This window comes from Crinia signifera, chromosome 5 (genome assembly GCF_055691185.1).
Source record: "Crinia signifera chromosome 5, ASM5569118v1, whole genome shotgun sequence".
Taxonomy (NCBI): domain Eukaryota; kingdom Metazoa; phylum Chordata; class Amphibia; order Anura; family Myobatrachidae; genus Crinia; species Crinia signifera.
In genome coordinates, this window is record NC_139221.1 from 119,374,860 (window position 1) to 119,393,932 (window position 19,073).

The window sequence follows — 19,073 nt, forward strand, 5'->3', positions numbered from 1 at the left end:
ATGTTAATGCAGTATGGATGTAATAAATCGTACATAAGCCAGGATTATGTATATGCCAATTAACTAAATACTTTCAATAGCATTTCGTTTGACGTCAAAAGCAGCGCTATTCAGAGTATTTTCTGATATATCATTAAATACTGCAACATGGGTGGCCAATTTAAAAGTCCACAAAAGCAGGAGAGCACTAACTTGTCCCAGATGCGTGGCCTATTTAGCCCTGAAAAATATGTACATAACTGCACAAATCCCAGTCACCAAGATTTTCAAACACCCAAGCAAAACATAATCCTGTTTTAATTAAACTCCACAGATCGTATGAGTTACTAGTCTCTCTCTCTCATATAATAAAAATTGCATATGTACAATTGCAGACAAACAATAAGAAAATAATAGAGACATCACGTTATCACAATGTAAATGATGCATACGGTTTCAAAGTCCTTTTCATTGATTTCTTGGAAGGCTTTTGCAATACTGCCATCTTCAAACCATCGAGAAGCAAAATAATCCCTTTTCTTTTTCGTCGCCATCCTGCACAGGACTTCAGTAATAGCAATCTGCACATCATAATCTATATAAAACAAGGATATAATTAAACTCTTATACTTTGAAGGAAACATGAAAATTACTTATTTTAAAAGCTATAATACATATACTGTATACCTAAACTATGAATCATATGTTTATGTGGCATTTCATTATATTTAAAAGAGTAACAGGGAAACGGTACTTGTTTCCTAGCACGGCCACAAATCTTGGCCATCGGGGGTAATTTTAGTGGCCTGCGACGCGACCGACGCCCCCGATTTTTCCATTGAAATGCATTGAAAAATCGGGTCGGTCGCGTCGTGTGCGCCTAAAAATGCTTAAATGGTCCACCCGCGATGGCCGCGATTTCCCCATAGGGAACAATGTTAAATGCCTCAATTTACCCGCGATGACCCCGATTTCCCATAGGAAACAATGTTAAATGGGTCAATTTACCCAAATCATCATAGGGAAGAATGGTAAATGGGCCAGAAAGCCCAAAAAACCCCCCTGACCAGTGAAATGTCCCCCCAAAAGTAGTTCACGCCACCCCGCGATGAACGTGAACCCGAAGCGTGGCGAGCGCAGCGAGTCCGCGAGGGGCGGCGGTACGCGTCCTACGACCTTTTCATACCCCCACTATCCACTAGGGCGTGGAGTGAGAATAGAATAGCGTGGCGAGCGCAGCGAGCCCCGCGAAGGGACGCGGATACCTTCACAGGTAAACGCGTCCCTTCGCGGGCTTCACAGGTATCCGCTGTGCTCGCCACGCTTCGGGCTCGGTGGCTCGCTGCGCTCGCCACACTATTCTATTCTCAACTCCACGCCCTAGTGGATAGTAGGGGTATGAAAAGGTCGGAGGACGCGTACCGCCGCCCCTCGCGGGCTCGCTGCGCTCTCCACGCTTCGGGTTCACGTTGATCACGTGGTGGCGTAAACTACTTTTGGGGGGACATTTCAATGTTATGGGGTGTTTTTGGCCCATTTACCATTGTTCCTATGATAATTTGGGTAAATTGAGCCATTTCACATTGTTTCCTATGGGAAATCGTGGTCATCGCGGGTAAATTGAGGCATTTAACATTGTTCTCTATGGGGAAATCGCGGGCATCGCGTCTGGCCCATCGCACCCGATTTTTTTGCGCATGCGATGCCCGCGATGGCCCCGATTTTACCCCCGATGACTGTGATTATGATCGTTGTGGCCGTGCTAGGAAACAAGTACCGGGAAACTCCCAAATTAATCTAATCAAATAAGCAAATAAAATAAAATCTTAAAGAATTTAACCAATATTTATTATAAATGGTTAAGCTCTATGGCAGCATGAAATCTTTTCTTTTAAATGCCAAATATACCACATATTAATGAATCCAGTTGAATTTTTAAATCTGGAGCACATTAGTGAACATCCAATATTGTTCAACAATAAAATTAGCTATTTTTTTTATAAAGGTTATATTTGATGTGTTAAACATACAATGAAGGACCTGCACTTTGTTAATTCAGTATTGTAATTACAGTTTGAACTTTATTTCACATTGTGATTCTATTATGATGATCAGAATCAATGATTAAAGTTTACATGATATATTGCCCCAGTTGCTTAGTTGAGCATGTCAACCCTCGTGAACTGTAGTGTTTTTTCTATGCAGAGCTTATACGTAAAAAATAGCAATGGTATACCTCCAACTTCAAACAGTTTTCTGGACAAACTTTGCCTGAAGAGAAAGAAAAACTCTCTTACTTAATTATGCAAGAGTGAGGTAAAAATCGGGGAAAAAATTGTTTTACAAAAGAAATACCCCACCCCTTTCCACACACACACACACACACACACACACACACACACACACACACACACACACACTATTAACTAAAACTTTGTCTGCTAAATACAGGTTGAGTATCCCTTACCCAAAATGCTTGGGATCAGAAAAAATTTGGATAACGGATTATTCCGTATTTTGGAATATTTTTATATTTGAAGGAGGTATCTTGCATTTATATTAAATAAGTACATCAACCACATGATTTGCACACAAATATATTTCATTTGTGCATGAAACAAGTTTTAAAACATGAAACAAAGTGGGAGTACAATCTCAGACACTGAATTTGAATGCCAAGCAATTATGCTCTTGCACATATTTAGCGCCAATTACATGTTATTTCCCCAGTAGTGCCAGTTACACTACTGTGGAACAGCCCCAGGGCGGGATTCTCTAAAATCCGCAGCCCTCTTCGCCGGCCACCGCATTTCTAATGACCGCATATTCTCTAAAATATGCGGTCATTAACGCAAGGGACAGCTCTTGCGGTAAGAGCTGTCCCTTGCGATGCGGCGCCGTTGCTGGACTTCCGGGTCCATGACCCGGGAGTCCGTCTGCGCATGCGCAGACTGACGCGCCGGCTGCAGGGCATGCTGGGAGGGATCCGTGACGGATCCCTCACACACCGCTGCGGTAAGAAGCCCATAGGCTTCTGCAGGGAACCGCCAGCTTTTGCTGGCGATTCCCTCCGCAGCGGTGACACTGCGGAGGGGGGTTAGAGAATACAGAAATGCAGTAAAAACCCCGATAACAGGGTTTTTACCGCATTTCTGTAATAGAGAATCTCGCCCCCAGTCTGTTATTGGTGTAGGTTATGGATGGTCCCTCTATTCACTGCTCCCTGTGCAGTCAGAGGAGCAACAGCAATGCCACTTGACAAAATGGACAAATGTGTCATTCAAAGTAGAGGGGCAGGTTGTAAAGGAGGGGGATAAGAATGGAGGAGAAGGAAGTACAGCAGAGGGCAATTGGGTCTCTGTATAAGCACTATGGCCAATCTCAGAAAAACAAGGATGATGTGTTAAGCTCTGGAGAATTCACAAACTTTAGCTCAAAGGCTAATGTGAACTGCATGAAGGCGAACCACTGGGCCCCATAGCAACAGAACCACCAACACAGACAATCATCCTCGTCAATATTCACCATCTTTAAGAAAGTAATGAATTATACGCTCTGATAATTCCATTTCTTCTTAGAGATCCCATGACAGCCATAGCACTGGGATAATCCTTCAGTTTAGAACGCATGTTCCTCTAGGGACCGGCCACCTGCTAGTATATAACCTCACTCCTTCCCTCTCTCCTTGTGTTTAGAGTGTCCTCGTCATAGGCGAATCTAGAATTATGGTAATGGGTGGTCCCAGATCTAGACACAACAGCAGGGGGACCTTTGCGCAGTGTAGCCGCGCTGCAAAAAGGGGGCGTGGCCTCATGGGAAGGAGGCATGGCATCACAAAAAGGGGTGTGGTATTACACTTTAGACCATACACAGTAATGCCCATTACACATTTTAGCAAACTCCGTAATACCCATTACACATAAAGCCACACGCCGTAATGCCAATTACACATTGTGCCACACACCATACTGCCCATTACACATTGTGCCACACATCATGATGCCCATTACATACTATATAACAAACCATAATGCCAATTACTTATTTGCCACATAAGTGCTGCTTACCTAAGTGCTCATTGCTAGGGGGTTCTTGCTTGATGGCACCATAGTACCCATTACACATGATGCCGCACACCATAGTACCCATTACACATGATGCCGCGCACCATAGTACCCATTACACATGATGCTGCACACATAATGTCCCTTACACATGATGCTGCACACATAATGCCGCTTACACATTATGCGGCACACCTTAATGCCCCTTACACATTAAGCCACACATTATGCGTAATACCGCCACTTGTAGCATCCCTTAAGCTATGCCCCCAAAAATGCCACTTACTGTAAAGTTTTATATGAGCCTTCGCTGCTGCTGCAGGGAGAGATGGAGAGCGGTGCAGCTGCTTCTATGGGGAGAGGAGCAGAGCGCAGCGCAGAGCACGCTCCCTCTCCCCTCCTGGTGTCCCCATTAGCCGAGTGGACATTTGAAATATTGTATGTGCTGTTGTTGTGCGTGACGTCGGGGGAGCATGCTGGGCGCCGGCACCACATGATTAAAGGGGCGGCCATGAAAGCGGGGAGAAGAATTGGAGCAGAAGCTGCAGGGGAGACCGTCATTGACAGCTGGGCAGAGAGCAGGGGGCTGCCCAGCTGTATTCAGATCACTGCAGGTCACGGCTGTTTGAAATAATACCCCTTTCACAACAGAAAATGCAGGGATTTACCCGGGAATATGGTCCCAGGATCATGCAGGGACATTCCCAGGCTGACCCCTTATACACCAGCCTAGTCCATGCATTTTCTGGTGTGAGGGGGAGAGACAACCACTCACCTCTCCCTACCCCCTTTAACCAACCAGCTATATTTTCGGAACCAACTGACCCATTTACATGAGACCAGTATCATATTGAAGAACTTTTGAGTTGGCTTCGAATGATATTGGTCCCGTGAAACTGGGCTGTTTGGTTCCAGAGAAATCTGCCCTCAAAGAACATAAACAGTCATTATGCCGAAGTGGGAACTGGCAGCCGTTGAACTGGGTGGGGGTCAGAATTAGCGGGTCCCATGTTATCCTATTGGGAAAATGTTCCAGCTTTGCCTGGCAGTATCTCCGGTTCCCAGGGGGCTAGAGACACGGGGCTGGGCTCGTTGGAAAGCCCCATCCCTCAGCTACAAAATGGTCTAATGGGTGGTCCTGTGCACCCCCGGACCACCCCCTAGATTCGCCTATGGTCCTCGTATATAAGTTTCTGGAAAAACACTACAAGGGGAGGGCACTCTGATGGCTGCCATAGGATCCCTAAGAAGAAATTGAATGATCGATGAGTATAATTCACAAATTTTCTACAATCCTTATGGCAGCCATAACACTGGCACATACCAAAGCAGAATAAAGGGGAGGGATAAACAACATCCAAACGCTGGCCCATTCTTGCTGGTTCCAGTTACGCAACATTGCTCGCATCAGGCCCTTTCTCTCACAGAGTGCAACTAAGCTGATCATCCACTCATTGGTCATCTCACGGCTTGACTACTGTAATGCTCTTCTCACCGGCCTCGCTCAATCCCAACTAGCTCCTCTCCAATCTGTCCTCAATGCTGCAGCCAGGCTTATCTTCCTCTCCCGCCGCTCTAATTCTGCTACTCCCCTTCAACAAAATCTGCACTGGCTTCCATTCCCCTACAGAATCCTCTTCAAACACCTCACACTCACATACAGGGCCATCTCTAATTCCATTGCTCCATATATCTCTAACCTCATCTCCATTCATACACCCTCCCGCCCTCTACGGTCAGCTGACGACTGTCGTCTCTCCTCCACCCTGATCACTGCTTCCCATGCTAGAGTACAGGACTTTGCCCGTGCTGCACCCCTTCAGTGGAACGCACTCCCTCGCTCCATTAGACTCTCCCCGACCTTGCAAAGCTTCAAACGGGCACTGAAAACTCACCTATTCATCAAAGCGTACCCTTCCACTGCATAAACCAGCTGGTTCTCCGACCCCTTGCCTGTTTCCTGTTTACATCCTGCTATCTAACCACCACCCCCTCGCTTGCACCTCTTGTAATCTGTCTGTCTCCCCTTCCTACTAGATTGTAAGCTCCTCCGAGTAGGGCGCTCTTCCCTCCTGTTGTCAAAGCCCACTTCTCTTCACATTTCACTCACAGCTCTCCTTTACTCCAACACTCAGTGACCATCTTCGTCTGCATACTCCTCTCCATCATTGGCCTCAAGCCTCTAGTTGTATGTTGATTGAGTCCTCACTACTTATATCCAAGCTGTAATGTGTATTGATCTGTGGCGCTTTTTATTTGTACTGTATTTTTGTTATTTATTCAATGTTATGCCAAGTTTTGTTTCCCTGTATTGTTCCTTTGTACGGCACTGCGAAACACTTGTGGCGCCTTATAAATAAAATTATAATAATAATAATAATAACAACAACATGCATTATGATTTATTTTACAAGAGCATCTTGCAAGACATGACCTCCAAGTGGGTGGTAGAAACATTGAAAGCGTAATGTTTACAAAAAATATATATTGAAGACCAGATAGCTACTTCACAAATGTCTCTTCTAGTAGTCCAAGCCTTCCTTGCCCATGAAGTCACCATTGCCCTGGTTGATTGTGCATCAATTAAAGCTGGAACATCACTACCTCCATTCTTGTATAAAAATGTAATCAAGTCTATATTCCATCTTTAAACAGTTTGCTTTGTGGGTGCACATCCCTTCTTTCTTACTTCTGTACAAATACTGGTTTATATTTTGTAATGCCCTTAGTCTATTAATGTAAATTCCTCTGACTAGATCCAATATCTCTCATTCTTTGGTTCAATATATGATCCCTTGGATTAGATGGAAAGCTGTTGCCACCATAGAAAAGTAGTATTTGTGCTAAATTCCACTCTATCAGGGAAAAAGCGTAAGTATGGTTTTTCCACCGACAAGGCCAGTAATTCACGCAATCATTCCTCTTAGCTGACATAATTGCCACTAAACACACAATTTTTCAAGTCAGAAATCTGAGATGAATTTCCTGTAAAAGGTTCAAATGTTTACTTAATTAATAAATTGAGAACTAGATTGGGACCACAATGAATTTGAATGGTGGACAAATTATTTTAAATGGCCTTGCTGAATTCTTCAGTAAGTTTTCATCTGCCAATCTCCTACCTAGAAGCACATATAAAGCTGCTAACTGACCTTTAATAGCTGTAAACAGTCAGGCCTTGTGAAAATACCACTGCACAACATTTTTAACCTTGTGCCATCGTAGAATCAGTGATATCTTCAGAAAACCCTTTCCAAGCAATACATTTTTTCCATAACTTGTAATATGCATGTGAAGAGACGGTACTGGTCTATTATCACTGTGTATTGTGTATTATCAAATAGTTTACGTACAGTCTTATTCAGCGTAGTGTCCCTTTAGCACAAGCGTCCTATTCAGCATAGTGTCCCTTCAGCACGAGCTTACGCAGTCAGTGTAGTCAGAATGCTTGCGCAGTCAGCATAATCAGTCAAAGGTGAAGCGACTGTAACTGCGGCTGTATTTCTGAAGCTCCTTGTTAAAATTCATTTGGAATGGCTGCTGAACTGCCGCCAATATTTAACCTGCCACAGACGGAGGAGTAGTCGATGGCATTTTATCAAGAGCTCCACTTGCTGCCAGACGCAAACCTGTCTCAATGTCCACCCAATGCATTTGAGCAAGGAGTGTATATGAAGTGTATATGGCACTACCACATAAAGAAATGCAGGTCAGTCTCCGTGCAAATTGGTTTCACGGCTGTCGCATCACGTTTCTGACCCTTCTGCGTTTTATTTTTTCGTGGGCAGAGGAGTTTACAAGTATTTAATTTTGAGAGCGACACCTGAAGTTATCACAAAAAAACACCATTTTGTATAACAATTTGATGCGTGAGGCCTGCACTCTTGATTTGATGTCCCATCCCTAACGCCGGAGGTGAACAAAAGTCTATTTGTCCAGCGCAAGAATTATGTTGGACGTATCCTACCTCAGCAGTGGCTCTTTGGTGGCATATCACGTGAGACCGGTAAATGTTTCATAACACCAGTGGCCAGCCATGACGCCAGAACCCGGATGTCTGCCATCCAGACGCATATTGAACCATTGATACTCAGACTGTTGGCGCGTGTACAACACACAACAATTTGAGCAGGCAGGGTACCATCAACCATCGCTACAATTTTATGGACCCAGACACTGGGGTTTCATACCCAAAATATTGAAAGGCTCTGGGGCTCATGCAAGTGGAGGACAAGAGAGTTCATATGGCGCAAAACCCTTGGCGAGGGGACACATTACGCATCCTCCTGACCTTTTCGTACCCCCACTATCCACATCGGCGTGGAGTTGATTTTATAAAAGTGTGGCAAGCGCAGCGAGCCCCGCGAGGGGACGTGGAATACATGTGAAGTAATCCGCTGCGCTCGCCATGCTTCGGGCTCATTTTCCACATCCCATCACCACGCTTCAGGCTCGGTGGCTCGCCACACTTTATAAAATCAACTCCACACCGATGTGGATAGTGGGGGTATGAAAAGGTCAGGAGGACACAATGTGTGCGCTCGCCACGTTTCGGGCTGACGTGGATAGTGGGGGCTTGAAATGGAGGCATTTCCCAGAATTTGATATGGAGCACTGGCAAATGCATCCTTTTTTGTGCACAAGATGCACGTGCACCACAACCCATAACACTGTCCGTCTCACTGAAGCGGAGACGGGCAGGGATTACATCCACAGCCTGAGAACATCTGAGACATTAGGGCATTCAACTAACATGGTGCCCGCCAGGGTTGGGGATCTGGCGATTCCTGGCACTGTAAGTGAAGCACGTCCTCAGATGCCGGCAGCTTTACTCGTTACTTTACACTACGCTGCCTTACTTTGACTACTCTGGCTGACACCCTAGCTCTGACTACGCCAACTACATTGCGCCCACCGGCGCCGTGATAATACACAAGTACCGAAGAGACTTCCTTTCTTGCATGTCACAGCATTTGGATTACTTCATCTTACAATCCCTTTTTTCTCAACAGGTTCCCTTCAATCTCTATGCTTTAGACATAATTTTGCTGATCTGGTCTGATTGGTAACTTCTAAGATTCTTGTATTGTCAATTTCATGGCTGTTGCAAATCACTCTTTCCTTGGTCAAAGGGATCGATCTCTAACTTCCACATGATCCTCTTAGCTCTTCTTTAGGATGTGAGTTAATCAATGAAAATGGGGCAAACATATACGCTAGAAGAAAACTTCCATTGAATTGAAAAGTTATCTACCGCAGATGCTCTGTGAAGACTATCTTGAACATAGGTGTGCGCACACTGTGTTAGGGGTGCACAGGCACCCCCTAATGCTGTGCCCACCCTTCTGAACATCTCTGCCGCTAGCAATACCAGCAAAAGACTTTTGTTTTTTAGAACTGTATTCCATTAAAAGAAGCACCCAATCAATAATGTGTGTTTGCATTGTTAATTGAACTAGACCATTGTCATATTACTACATACCTGCGTCATCCATATATGTTTATGACTATATTTGCATGTACTGTTACACAGAGTAATTAGAAGTTTAAAACTGAAATAGGCAGGAGATTCTGGTGTGGCTGAGATATATTGTAGATATATTGTAGCCAGTGCCAATCGATGATGGTAGGCATGCCTAATTGGCGGTGTTAGACACGCCCAATAGATGGAACTATGCACACCCCTTTGACTGTGCACCCCCTAATAAAATGTGCTGCGCACGCCTATGATCTTGAATAGCATGTCTCTACCTACCTGTTGAAATGAGTTGTCAAAGATCTTTGTCGGGTGGCCCAAATTTGTTCATGATCATCTGGAAAATTGTTGTTCATTTCACATTCACCCAGAAGGACCTTCCGTCTGCTGATAAAATCTGCCAATGTATTCTTCTTGGGAACATACACTGCTTTTAAGGATGTAACATGCTCCTCTGTCTAGATTATCATTTTTAATGACTGGCTTTTGGTTCCCCCTTGGTTCAATTGTGTTATTATCGTTACATGGTCTGAAAAGACTCTGATATGAGAACGTTTGATCTGTTCTTGGAAATCACGCCAGGCAGCTTCTGCCCCTCAGATTTAATGACACCAGACTCCCTTTTAAGGAGCAGCTTCCTTGTCCTGTCTGATGTGCAATGTGCACTCCCAACCTGATGTGTTACTTCTGTTATGACTAAGAACCGTGGTCGATTGAGGTATGTTGCTCTGTTCCTTATGTTTTACCATACTTCACAGATCCTTCTGACGTAAGATTGTATACATGACTGGAAACACATCATTCTCCACTGTGCCCAAAATATTACACCTATTGAAAAGGTCATCATTCCCAAAAGTTAGAGATCTAAGGGGTTAATCAAACCTGATCTCACGGCTACGAATTCACAGGCTGGGCAATAACCGTAATGCACATGCGTATAGCTCGTAGTAGGCATGCGAGGCCATCCGGCAATAAAATCCTGCTACTTTAACGCTGGCCGTCCGCAAGTTGATTTACATGAAGCCTGGGATGGGGGTGCTAACTAGCCGTCTTCTGTGAGTGTCAATGGTGAGGGAGTTGCTAAAGTTGCAGATAGTTTCAGGCCTGTGATATTTTAGCAAGATTTTAGATTTTCACAGGGCAGCATTTCCCTTTGGCTGGCCGGCGATTAACTGGTGCTCTACAAATAAGCAGCCCACTGATCAGGTCTAAATAGCCCCTGGTCTTCATGCAAATTTTCTGTTTATCATCCGAACCTGACTGGACCATGGATGGAACTTTGAGCATCTTTCTTCCGAAAGGATACACCTAAAACACTTGCTGTTTTTTTATGTACCCTCAGAAATTGAATCTCCTGAGTTGGACACAACTGGCTCCGACACAACTGTGGAGCTATAGCAACTGCAATAATTCAGATCGGTCTACAATAAGAATATCATGCAGATATGGTCAAATCTCTATATTTTGTTCTCTTAGACATGCTTTCAGAGTAATGAGGACTTTCGTAAAAACTCTTGGTGATGTTGGTAGGCCAAAGGCTAGGCAGGTAGATAGGAATGTCTGTCCTGGATATAGAAATACAGAAATTCCCTGCTCTCTTAAATTATATGTTAATATGTATCTTTCAGATCTATTGAGGTCAAGAAATCCCTTCTTCGGAGATCTGCCACAATGGTCTTTAACGTTTCCATATGGAATTTTCACACTGGCAAATGTGTTCAAGTGTCTGAGATTGAGAACCCACCTCCCCGCCATTCTTTACTAGAAACAGGCTAAAGTAAAAACCTTTCTTCCTTTGTGCTACTGGTACAGGTTTTATTGCACTGGATGCTATTAATTGAATCACATGTTCTAATAGCAGGAATCTCTCTATATGTTTCTTTGCAGATACACTAGAGATTCTATGCTGCAGCCTTACTGGATTACACAAATGATCCATCTGTCCTGAATTGAGTTTTCCCACACTACAGCAAAGGCTAAAAGCATTGCTCCTACTAAAGGTAGCAATGCTGTAATCATAGTCTTTTATTCATTCTATTTGGCTGGCGAAAGGATCGTCTTGATGTTCCAAAAGGAGGCTCTTCTACTATATATTGCTGGCCTGGTCTAGACAAGCCTGTTTTTAGAATGTGCATCAGCCTTCCTGATATAATTGCCACAGCTGAAGATGAATAATTTTTTTAATGAGTATTTTCCATTCTTCTATCCAACGTGTCTTTAAAAGACACATCTTCATCGGAGGGAACAGTAGTTCTGGATTTTAGCTCAGCAACATCCACTTTAGGTATCCTCACTGGCCGCTGCTCCGTCGTCCTTTTTGACAGGACAAGTGAAAGGCTTTCCATTGTCTCCTACTATGGAAAGTCGTTCACCCCTTAAACAAAACAAAAAAAGCACTCAGTGTATACGCAATATGCGATTTTCCGGCCAGCAATGTGCATTCAATCGATGGCCATACAGGCTGGTAACACTCATAGTGTGCATGGACCTCTATAGTTCTATAGAGATGACCTCATACATTTTTGCTGCAGTCATGCCACACATTCCCTTCTTGGCATGTCTAAATGCATGAGACTCCTCATGCAGTGATTGTTTCCTAAAAGTGCAAGTCAGTAGAAACACTAGGAAAGACCCATTTGCACAGAAACAAGTTCACAAGACTACTCACCACCATGGTCCAGGAATATCTAATTTGCATGCATGATATGGAAGTCGAGTTACACACACGCCATTTTAGGATAGTATGGCCGCCATTTTGGTTCGCAGAGTTGCGCAAATAAAGTTTCCATACCCGAGTATGCGTGGCAAAGTGGACCAGAAGAGTAGCCATACTATCACACATAAATTCATAAATACATACTGACACTAAGTAAAATATAGTTAAATGTTTAGAACGCCACACATAGCTTAGTTAGCCCTGCATACATCTGTCTGTATCGTGTTTAGTACCGTTCCGTTCAGTTCATTATGCGAAGTATTCCGGTCATTGCGAATATTTCACAATGTACACTGCCCGATAGTTATGGACATAATCCATAACTCAAAGACAGTTTCTGTTGAAAGTAGTTAACAAAGGAAACTAGATTAAACCAGTTCTTATCCCTGCTGACGCCGAAACCACCAAACAAAGGACTCTTAAAGTTCACTCCCCTGCACCTGGTCAGACCAGGTACAGCGTCTAACCTCCAATCACAGTGGACCGGACATATGATCTCTGACCAATGAGAATGGCCTTTGACCTCTCCTTTCTGACCCTATAAGATAGGCGACCCAGAGCAGCCAAAGTCTCTTCGGCACATCTAACTTTCCCTGGACCTTCCTACCGGACTATAGTTCATTCCTGAACGATAGTGAGCTCTGACCGGACTGCGCTTCGCATACTTGATGAGACGGGTAAACGGTTGCATTAACGGTATTTATCCTTATTGTATTGATTGGCTGATTGTGTCTTGTATCTGTTTTCTCTCCCCTTAGCAGAGTCTGTTTAGTATTCATTGTTAGTATATTGTATCACCTGTTATACCTGTTTATTCTTATTTCTGTAACCCCCTTTTGTCCATTAGGGACTTAAATACAAACCTTTTACGGAGTTCTAATCTCCTTATTCCTATTCAGTGGTCGTGTCTGTTTATTCGCATAATAGCGATAAGGTATATTGCGGACACAGTCCGATAAGGTATATTCGCAGATTAGAGACAAAGTACTGCGAAGGAATCTCTGATTAAGGTATTGGTTCTTGGTATACATAATACAATAAAAGGTACGCTACGCTGCGCTACGCTTTGTTCGCACGTAGCTAGGTATAAAGGGTACGTTGGTTGCGGACTTATTACGTAACCAACGCTTTTCACTTATCGTCACTCTGGTTATATTTTAATTACCATTAACAATTGGGGGCATCGTCCGTCCGCTCCACATTCCAGAACTCAGTACCAGGCGTGCGACCCGACCTATACCAGCAAAAGGGTGGAAGTATTTATTTTGTTTCCATTGCTGGATAGGCCGAGTCCGCGGCGGTGCGGGGTTCGGGAAGTGCTAGCGCTGAACCCGGAGTACAATAAGTGAAAGCCACGTGTTTTAAAAGCATATCATACCTAAGTGTTTAGTAAACTGTACTTCTGCCTGCCACAAGTAGTTTAACGGGGTATAGTGTCTTGGGCTGCTTGTTTATTATAGTATATGTACCACGTGCGATAAGGTTCGCACACGTGGAGTCTGTGTTTATTATAGTACATAGAGGATCCCCTCTGTGCAAAGCTATAACTTTTTGTTAGTTACTGCAAAACCAGGGACTCAGCCACGTGGCGACAAGTCCTGGGCCTTTTTTTGCAGTAACGTAAAGCGTCTATTGTGTATTACGCAAGGTGCGCGCGCACGTGCCCATATCGGGAAATTTTCGCATCTTTGTACGTGATTTACGGATTAAGTGCGGGATTTATTTCGCATCTTGATACGTAACTTTCGGACGGAGTTAAGGGATTTATTCCACATTTAAGCGCAATTACTGCGTATAGCGAAACCCGAGTGCAACCTTGCAAATACACTATAGAACACGTGGGTGGCCGATTCATCGGCGGCCTGTGAACAGTGCATGTACACACGTGGCTGTTCATTGGTACTGCACATGCAGCACACATAGGAACTCAAAGGTGAACAGTATTTAACCACTAGCTTTATTTAAACAGTATAACAATATACTGCGAATGAGGCGGTGATTAATAAAAGAAAATAAGTTTTTTTTTTTTCTTTTTGTTCATTTTTTTTTTTAAACAAGCAACTCAAGCATTATTTTAATAGATTCCTATAGAGTGTTATAAGGGATTTATACCTGCATAAGTATCCAGTGAAAAGCTACCAACTTGGGAAGATTTTTCTGTACAGAAATATTTCAAATATATGCATAAGACCAAGGTGTAACCAGCGCCCAGTGTGAAAAATAACTGAGGCGAACGGGTGTGTGACGACACGACTCAAGCGCAGTGTAGTCCAGAGTAGGACAGTCCAGGTAGGACAAGGTTAGGGTTCACGTGACGACGTGCCCATAGGAACTGCCCCTTCAGTGGAATTGATTCCGCTAGGAGGGTACAAGAAGATTTATCGGAACGCACTTGTTTCCGATTAACTACTTTAGAAATCCGATTTTTGGGGGTATAGGAAAACAAGTTTGTTATACCCTGGAAAAATTGTGCCGCATCAAGCAAGTTGGCTAGAAGTTCGCTGCTAGTTGAAAGACTTGGTGATTGAGTATCGTACCTCGTATCCTTCGCACCTGCTTGACTGTGGGATGTTCTAGGAAGCTGTAGAAGTGAGTGTTTGGGGAGCTCTCAGATAAGTAATAACCCACCGATATCTATTAAGCTGTGAACGTTTATTCCTGTAACTATGGGTAATAACGGGTCACGCTGTGATAACGTGCATGTTAGGGAGGAAGCAAGCCGGCCAAAAGGATCGGCTGCTTTTATTATGTGCAGGAAGCACGGTGAACTCGCAGTTGTTTACCAAAATAAATGGAGAAAAATGACACAAGGCAGCAAGTTAGAATTTCCCAGTGTTGGTAGCTTCGATCCGGAAATCTTATCGGCAGTAAAAGATGAAATATGCCTACTCTCCAGTCGTAAGGACAGAGTGAAGCATATAAATATTCTTAAATTGTGGCAGAAGGAAGGACAGGAACAATGGGGAAGCAGAGGTTTGGCAATACCTGACGCAATCAGCCACAATATAAATGCAACCGCCGCCACAATAGAAACAGCTCCCCCACCCCCATATGTGCCGAAGGGGATAACGACTCATAAGAAAAGTATAAGTAACAATGTATCCGTTGCTAACCTGTACCCTGTCTTATCCCCTTACAAGGAAGCCCGAGAGGAAAACGAGCAGCTGTTGGCACTGGCCGTCTCTCATGCAATTAATATGATTGAGGGAAAAGCTCAACCCGCTGTTGAGGCCCCAGCACAGGAGGAGGAGACGGCTGATGCCAACAGCATAGTATTGGACTCAGGTAATGATGCACCACACAGCACAGACACAATTGACTCCCAACCAGGTCCCAGTAATGCGAATGTGGTACAAACATATCCTATGCGCACACTGGAGGTTCCCTATGGTAAGGCAGACAGAGAGGGTGTGATACCTACCAGAAAGATGAACATGCTAAACCCATGGACACGGCTAGAGCTGCGGTCCATCATAACAGATTTCCCTGACCCAAGGAAAGATCTGGCATTGTGCCGGAAATTTGTAAGGGATCTAGGAAACTCTGATGAGCCCACCAACAAGGATTGGAGAATCATGTTGAGGGCATGTCTCCCCACTCACATTGACATCCCGAAATTCATTCAGGATAGTGGATTGAAAGTGGACAAGGAGATAAATGATGAGATCAACCAGGAGAATATACGCCTGATTAACTTACAGTTAGGAGTGTATTTTCCTGCAGCAGTAGAATATAGCAAGATTTTCACCATCAAACAGAAAGATGGCGAAACTGCTGCTGATTATTTTACAAAAGCCTTACTGGAGGTATCAAAGTACACTGGTGTCTCCGAGCCTAAGGACGACCCCCACCTGAGGGAGATGATTGTCTCTGTGCTGGTGGAAGGACTTAGGGAAAACCTGAAAGCCAGAGTCCAAACTTCTTTCCCAAACTGGCGTGGAATGTCAGTGGATGCCCTACGGGAATCTGCTGTGGACCACGACCGCAACATTAAGAAGCACAGGGAACTGCAAACTGACAAACTGATGATGGTTAGCATCCAAGCCCTTACTAATGCCCCAAACAAAGCTGCATACCAACGAAACACCAGGGACACAGGTAGAAAGCCAATTATCTGTTACAACTGCAATAAGGAGGGACACATTGCAGCTCATTGTAGGTTAGGAAACCACAGGAGTTATCAGACACATAAGCGAGAATGGGAATCTCACAAAGGTGAGACACGGAGATACCCAGCCCCTAGACAATGGGAGGAGACAGACAGGTCACGCAACATGCCTCCTCCCCATCTGATGGCTGACACTGTGCTAAGGGCAACGCAGGTCAGACAATAGGAAACAGGTCATACCTGTATCCTACAGCCAGTTAGATTAACTCAACACCTTGGAGAAGAACCTCAGGTGAAGGTTGATATAGCTGGAGTAAGGCAAACCTTTTTGGTTGATACAGGGGCGGCCAGATCTGTTCTCAACACTCCTCTTCACTTGGGTTTCACTAACCAATCAGTAGCGGCAATTGGGGTAACAGGAAAAATACAACATTACCCACTGACGAAACCAGCAGAGGTTATAATCGGGCCTTTGCATACCAAACATTCTTTCCTGTTGGCTGCAGCGGCCCCGACTAACCTTCTGGGTAGAGATTTACTATGCAAAATGGGATGTGTCATCTATTGCACCCCCGATGGGGTATTCCTGGACACTCCTAAAAATCTTACACAAGAAGTGCAAGATATGCTGGACAGTCCTCAGAGGCTAATGTTGTGTTCCACTGTTGTAGAATCAAATCCATCTAGGGTAGCTGAAATTACAGCACAAATACCGGGTTCCCTTTGGACTAAAGATGGACAGGACGCTGGGCTAATGGCAAATGTAGCTCCAGTAGAAATCCGCTTAAAAGAAGGCAGGATAGCCCCAAAAATACCGCAATACCCTTTAAAACCTGAAGTTGAGCTAGGAATATTTCCAGTGATCCAACGATTGCTCCAACAGGAAATCCTAGTTAGAACTTCCAGCACGGCCAATAGTCCCATCTTTCCTGTGAAAAAGAGCGGGGGGAGGGGCTACAGACTAGTGCAGGATTTAAGAGGGGTAAACAAGGTAGTTGAGAGCCAATTCCCCGTAGTGCCAAACCCAGCTGTCATCCTAATGCAAATCCCACCTCATTGTACTCATTTCACAGTCATTGATTTGTGTTCGGCATTCTTCTCCGTCCCTTTGCATCCTGACAGCCAGTATCTGTTCGCCTTTACTTACAGAGGAGTACAGTATACCTGGACACGACTCCCCCAAGGATTCATAGACAGCCCCAGCATCTTCTCCCAGGCCTTGCATGATTGTTTACAATCCTTTCAACCCATGAGTGGTTCGATACTGATACAATATGTTGATGACTTATTGTTGTGTTCTGAGTCACTGGAGTCATCAGTGGATGACACTAGACAGCTGCTGATGCATCTCTCAGAGACAGGACATAAAGTATCAAAGGATAAGCTGCAATTATGCCAGACCAGGGTTAAGTATCTGGGCCACTGCCTTACCCAAGGGCTGAGACACCTCACCGACGACAGAATCCAAGCGATTCAGAATATGGTACTGCCACAGACCCAGCATCAGATCCGTACGTTCCTAGGCATGTGTGGATACTGTCGCAATTGGATCCCAGGTTTCTCTATTCTGGCATTACCACTACAAGAGATGGTTTCCTCAACTAAGCCAGATCGGGTCTCTCATACTGAGGAATCTGAACTGGCTTTCGAGGAACTAAAGGTGAGCCTAACAAAGGCCCCAGCACTGGGAATGCCAGATTATGGGAAACCCTTCGAACTGTACGGAACTGAATCAGGTGGGTGTGCGGCAGGAGTGCTTGTACAAAAACATGGTGATGCCAACCGACCAATAGCGTACTACAGTGGCCAGCTGGACACAGTAGCACGCTCACTCCCAACTTGCTTACGAAGTGTGGCTGCAATAGCACAACTAGTAAGTAAGAGTGAGGACGTAGTGTTGGGACACGATTTAACTGTTCATGCTCCCCATGCTGTCTCTGCCCTCCTAAATTCTGCCCAAACACGTCATGTGTCCTCAGCACGGTTCACTAAGTGGGAACTGGCGCTGATGGCCCCAGTAAATATTACCATCAAAAGATGCAACACACTAAACCCAGCCACATTCCTTCCTCATGTGCCTTCCAAGGCACAAAGGGTGGAGGGTGATGGGAATGTTGCTGAATATGGTAAAGCAGAGTTCTACCTGAATCAGACCTTCACAGCACGTCCTGACATAAGCGACAGCCCATTAAGTGAGGTAGACATAACCTTATTCACAGATGGTAGCTGTCATAGACAGACGGACACGGGAGAGCTGTGCACAGGTTACGCAGTAGTAGATGGAGAAGGTATTGTGGAAGCTGAACCCTTGGGACCACCTCACTCAGCACAAGTAGCGGAACTGGTGGCACTGACCAGAGCATGTGAACTGGCCCAAGGAAAATCAGTCAACATATATACCGACTCCAGATATGCTTTCGGAGTAGTCCATGATTTTGGAGCCCTATGGCGCCTCCGAAATTTCATGACGGCGGCTGGCACACCAGTGGCGCATGCAACATATATTAGGAGACTTCTGGGAGCTATTCAGCTTCCAGACAGAGTGGCTGTTATCAAGTGCAAAGCTCACACATCAGAGAAGGACCCGGTGTCACTTGGTAACAGCCGCGCTGATGAGGCAGCGAAAAGGGCCGCATGCCCTGTAAATATTTTCACCCATCCTACCAACCTTTGTACACTGAACATAGTATCCACATCCAAACTGATAGACATGCAGAATTTGTGTTCCCC

At 44.6% G+C, this 19,073-nt stretch overlaps 1 protein-coding gene across 5 annotated transcripts in view; it reads right to left on the reverse strand.

The window, feature by feature from the left end:
* SYCP2L (synaptonemal complex protein 2 like) overlaps positions 1–19,073 on the reverse strand; it is a 176,545-nt gene that overhangs the window by 109,073 nt on the left and 48,399 nt on the right. For all 5 annotated transcript variants that reach the window (XM_083187927.1, XM_083187926.1, XM_083187924.1 and 2 more), the window contains 2 exons: positions 2,216–2,250; positions 432–574 (listed from right to left, as the gene is read on the reverse strand). In XM_083187927.1, coding sequence (XP_083044053.1) covers positions 432–574; positions 2,216–2,250 — 178 coding nt within the window. The remainder of the gene's footprint in view (positions 1–431; positions 575–2,215; positions 2,251–19,073) is intronic.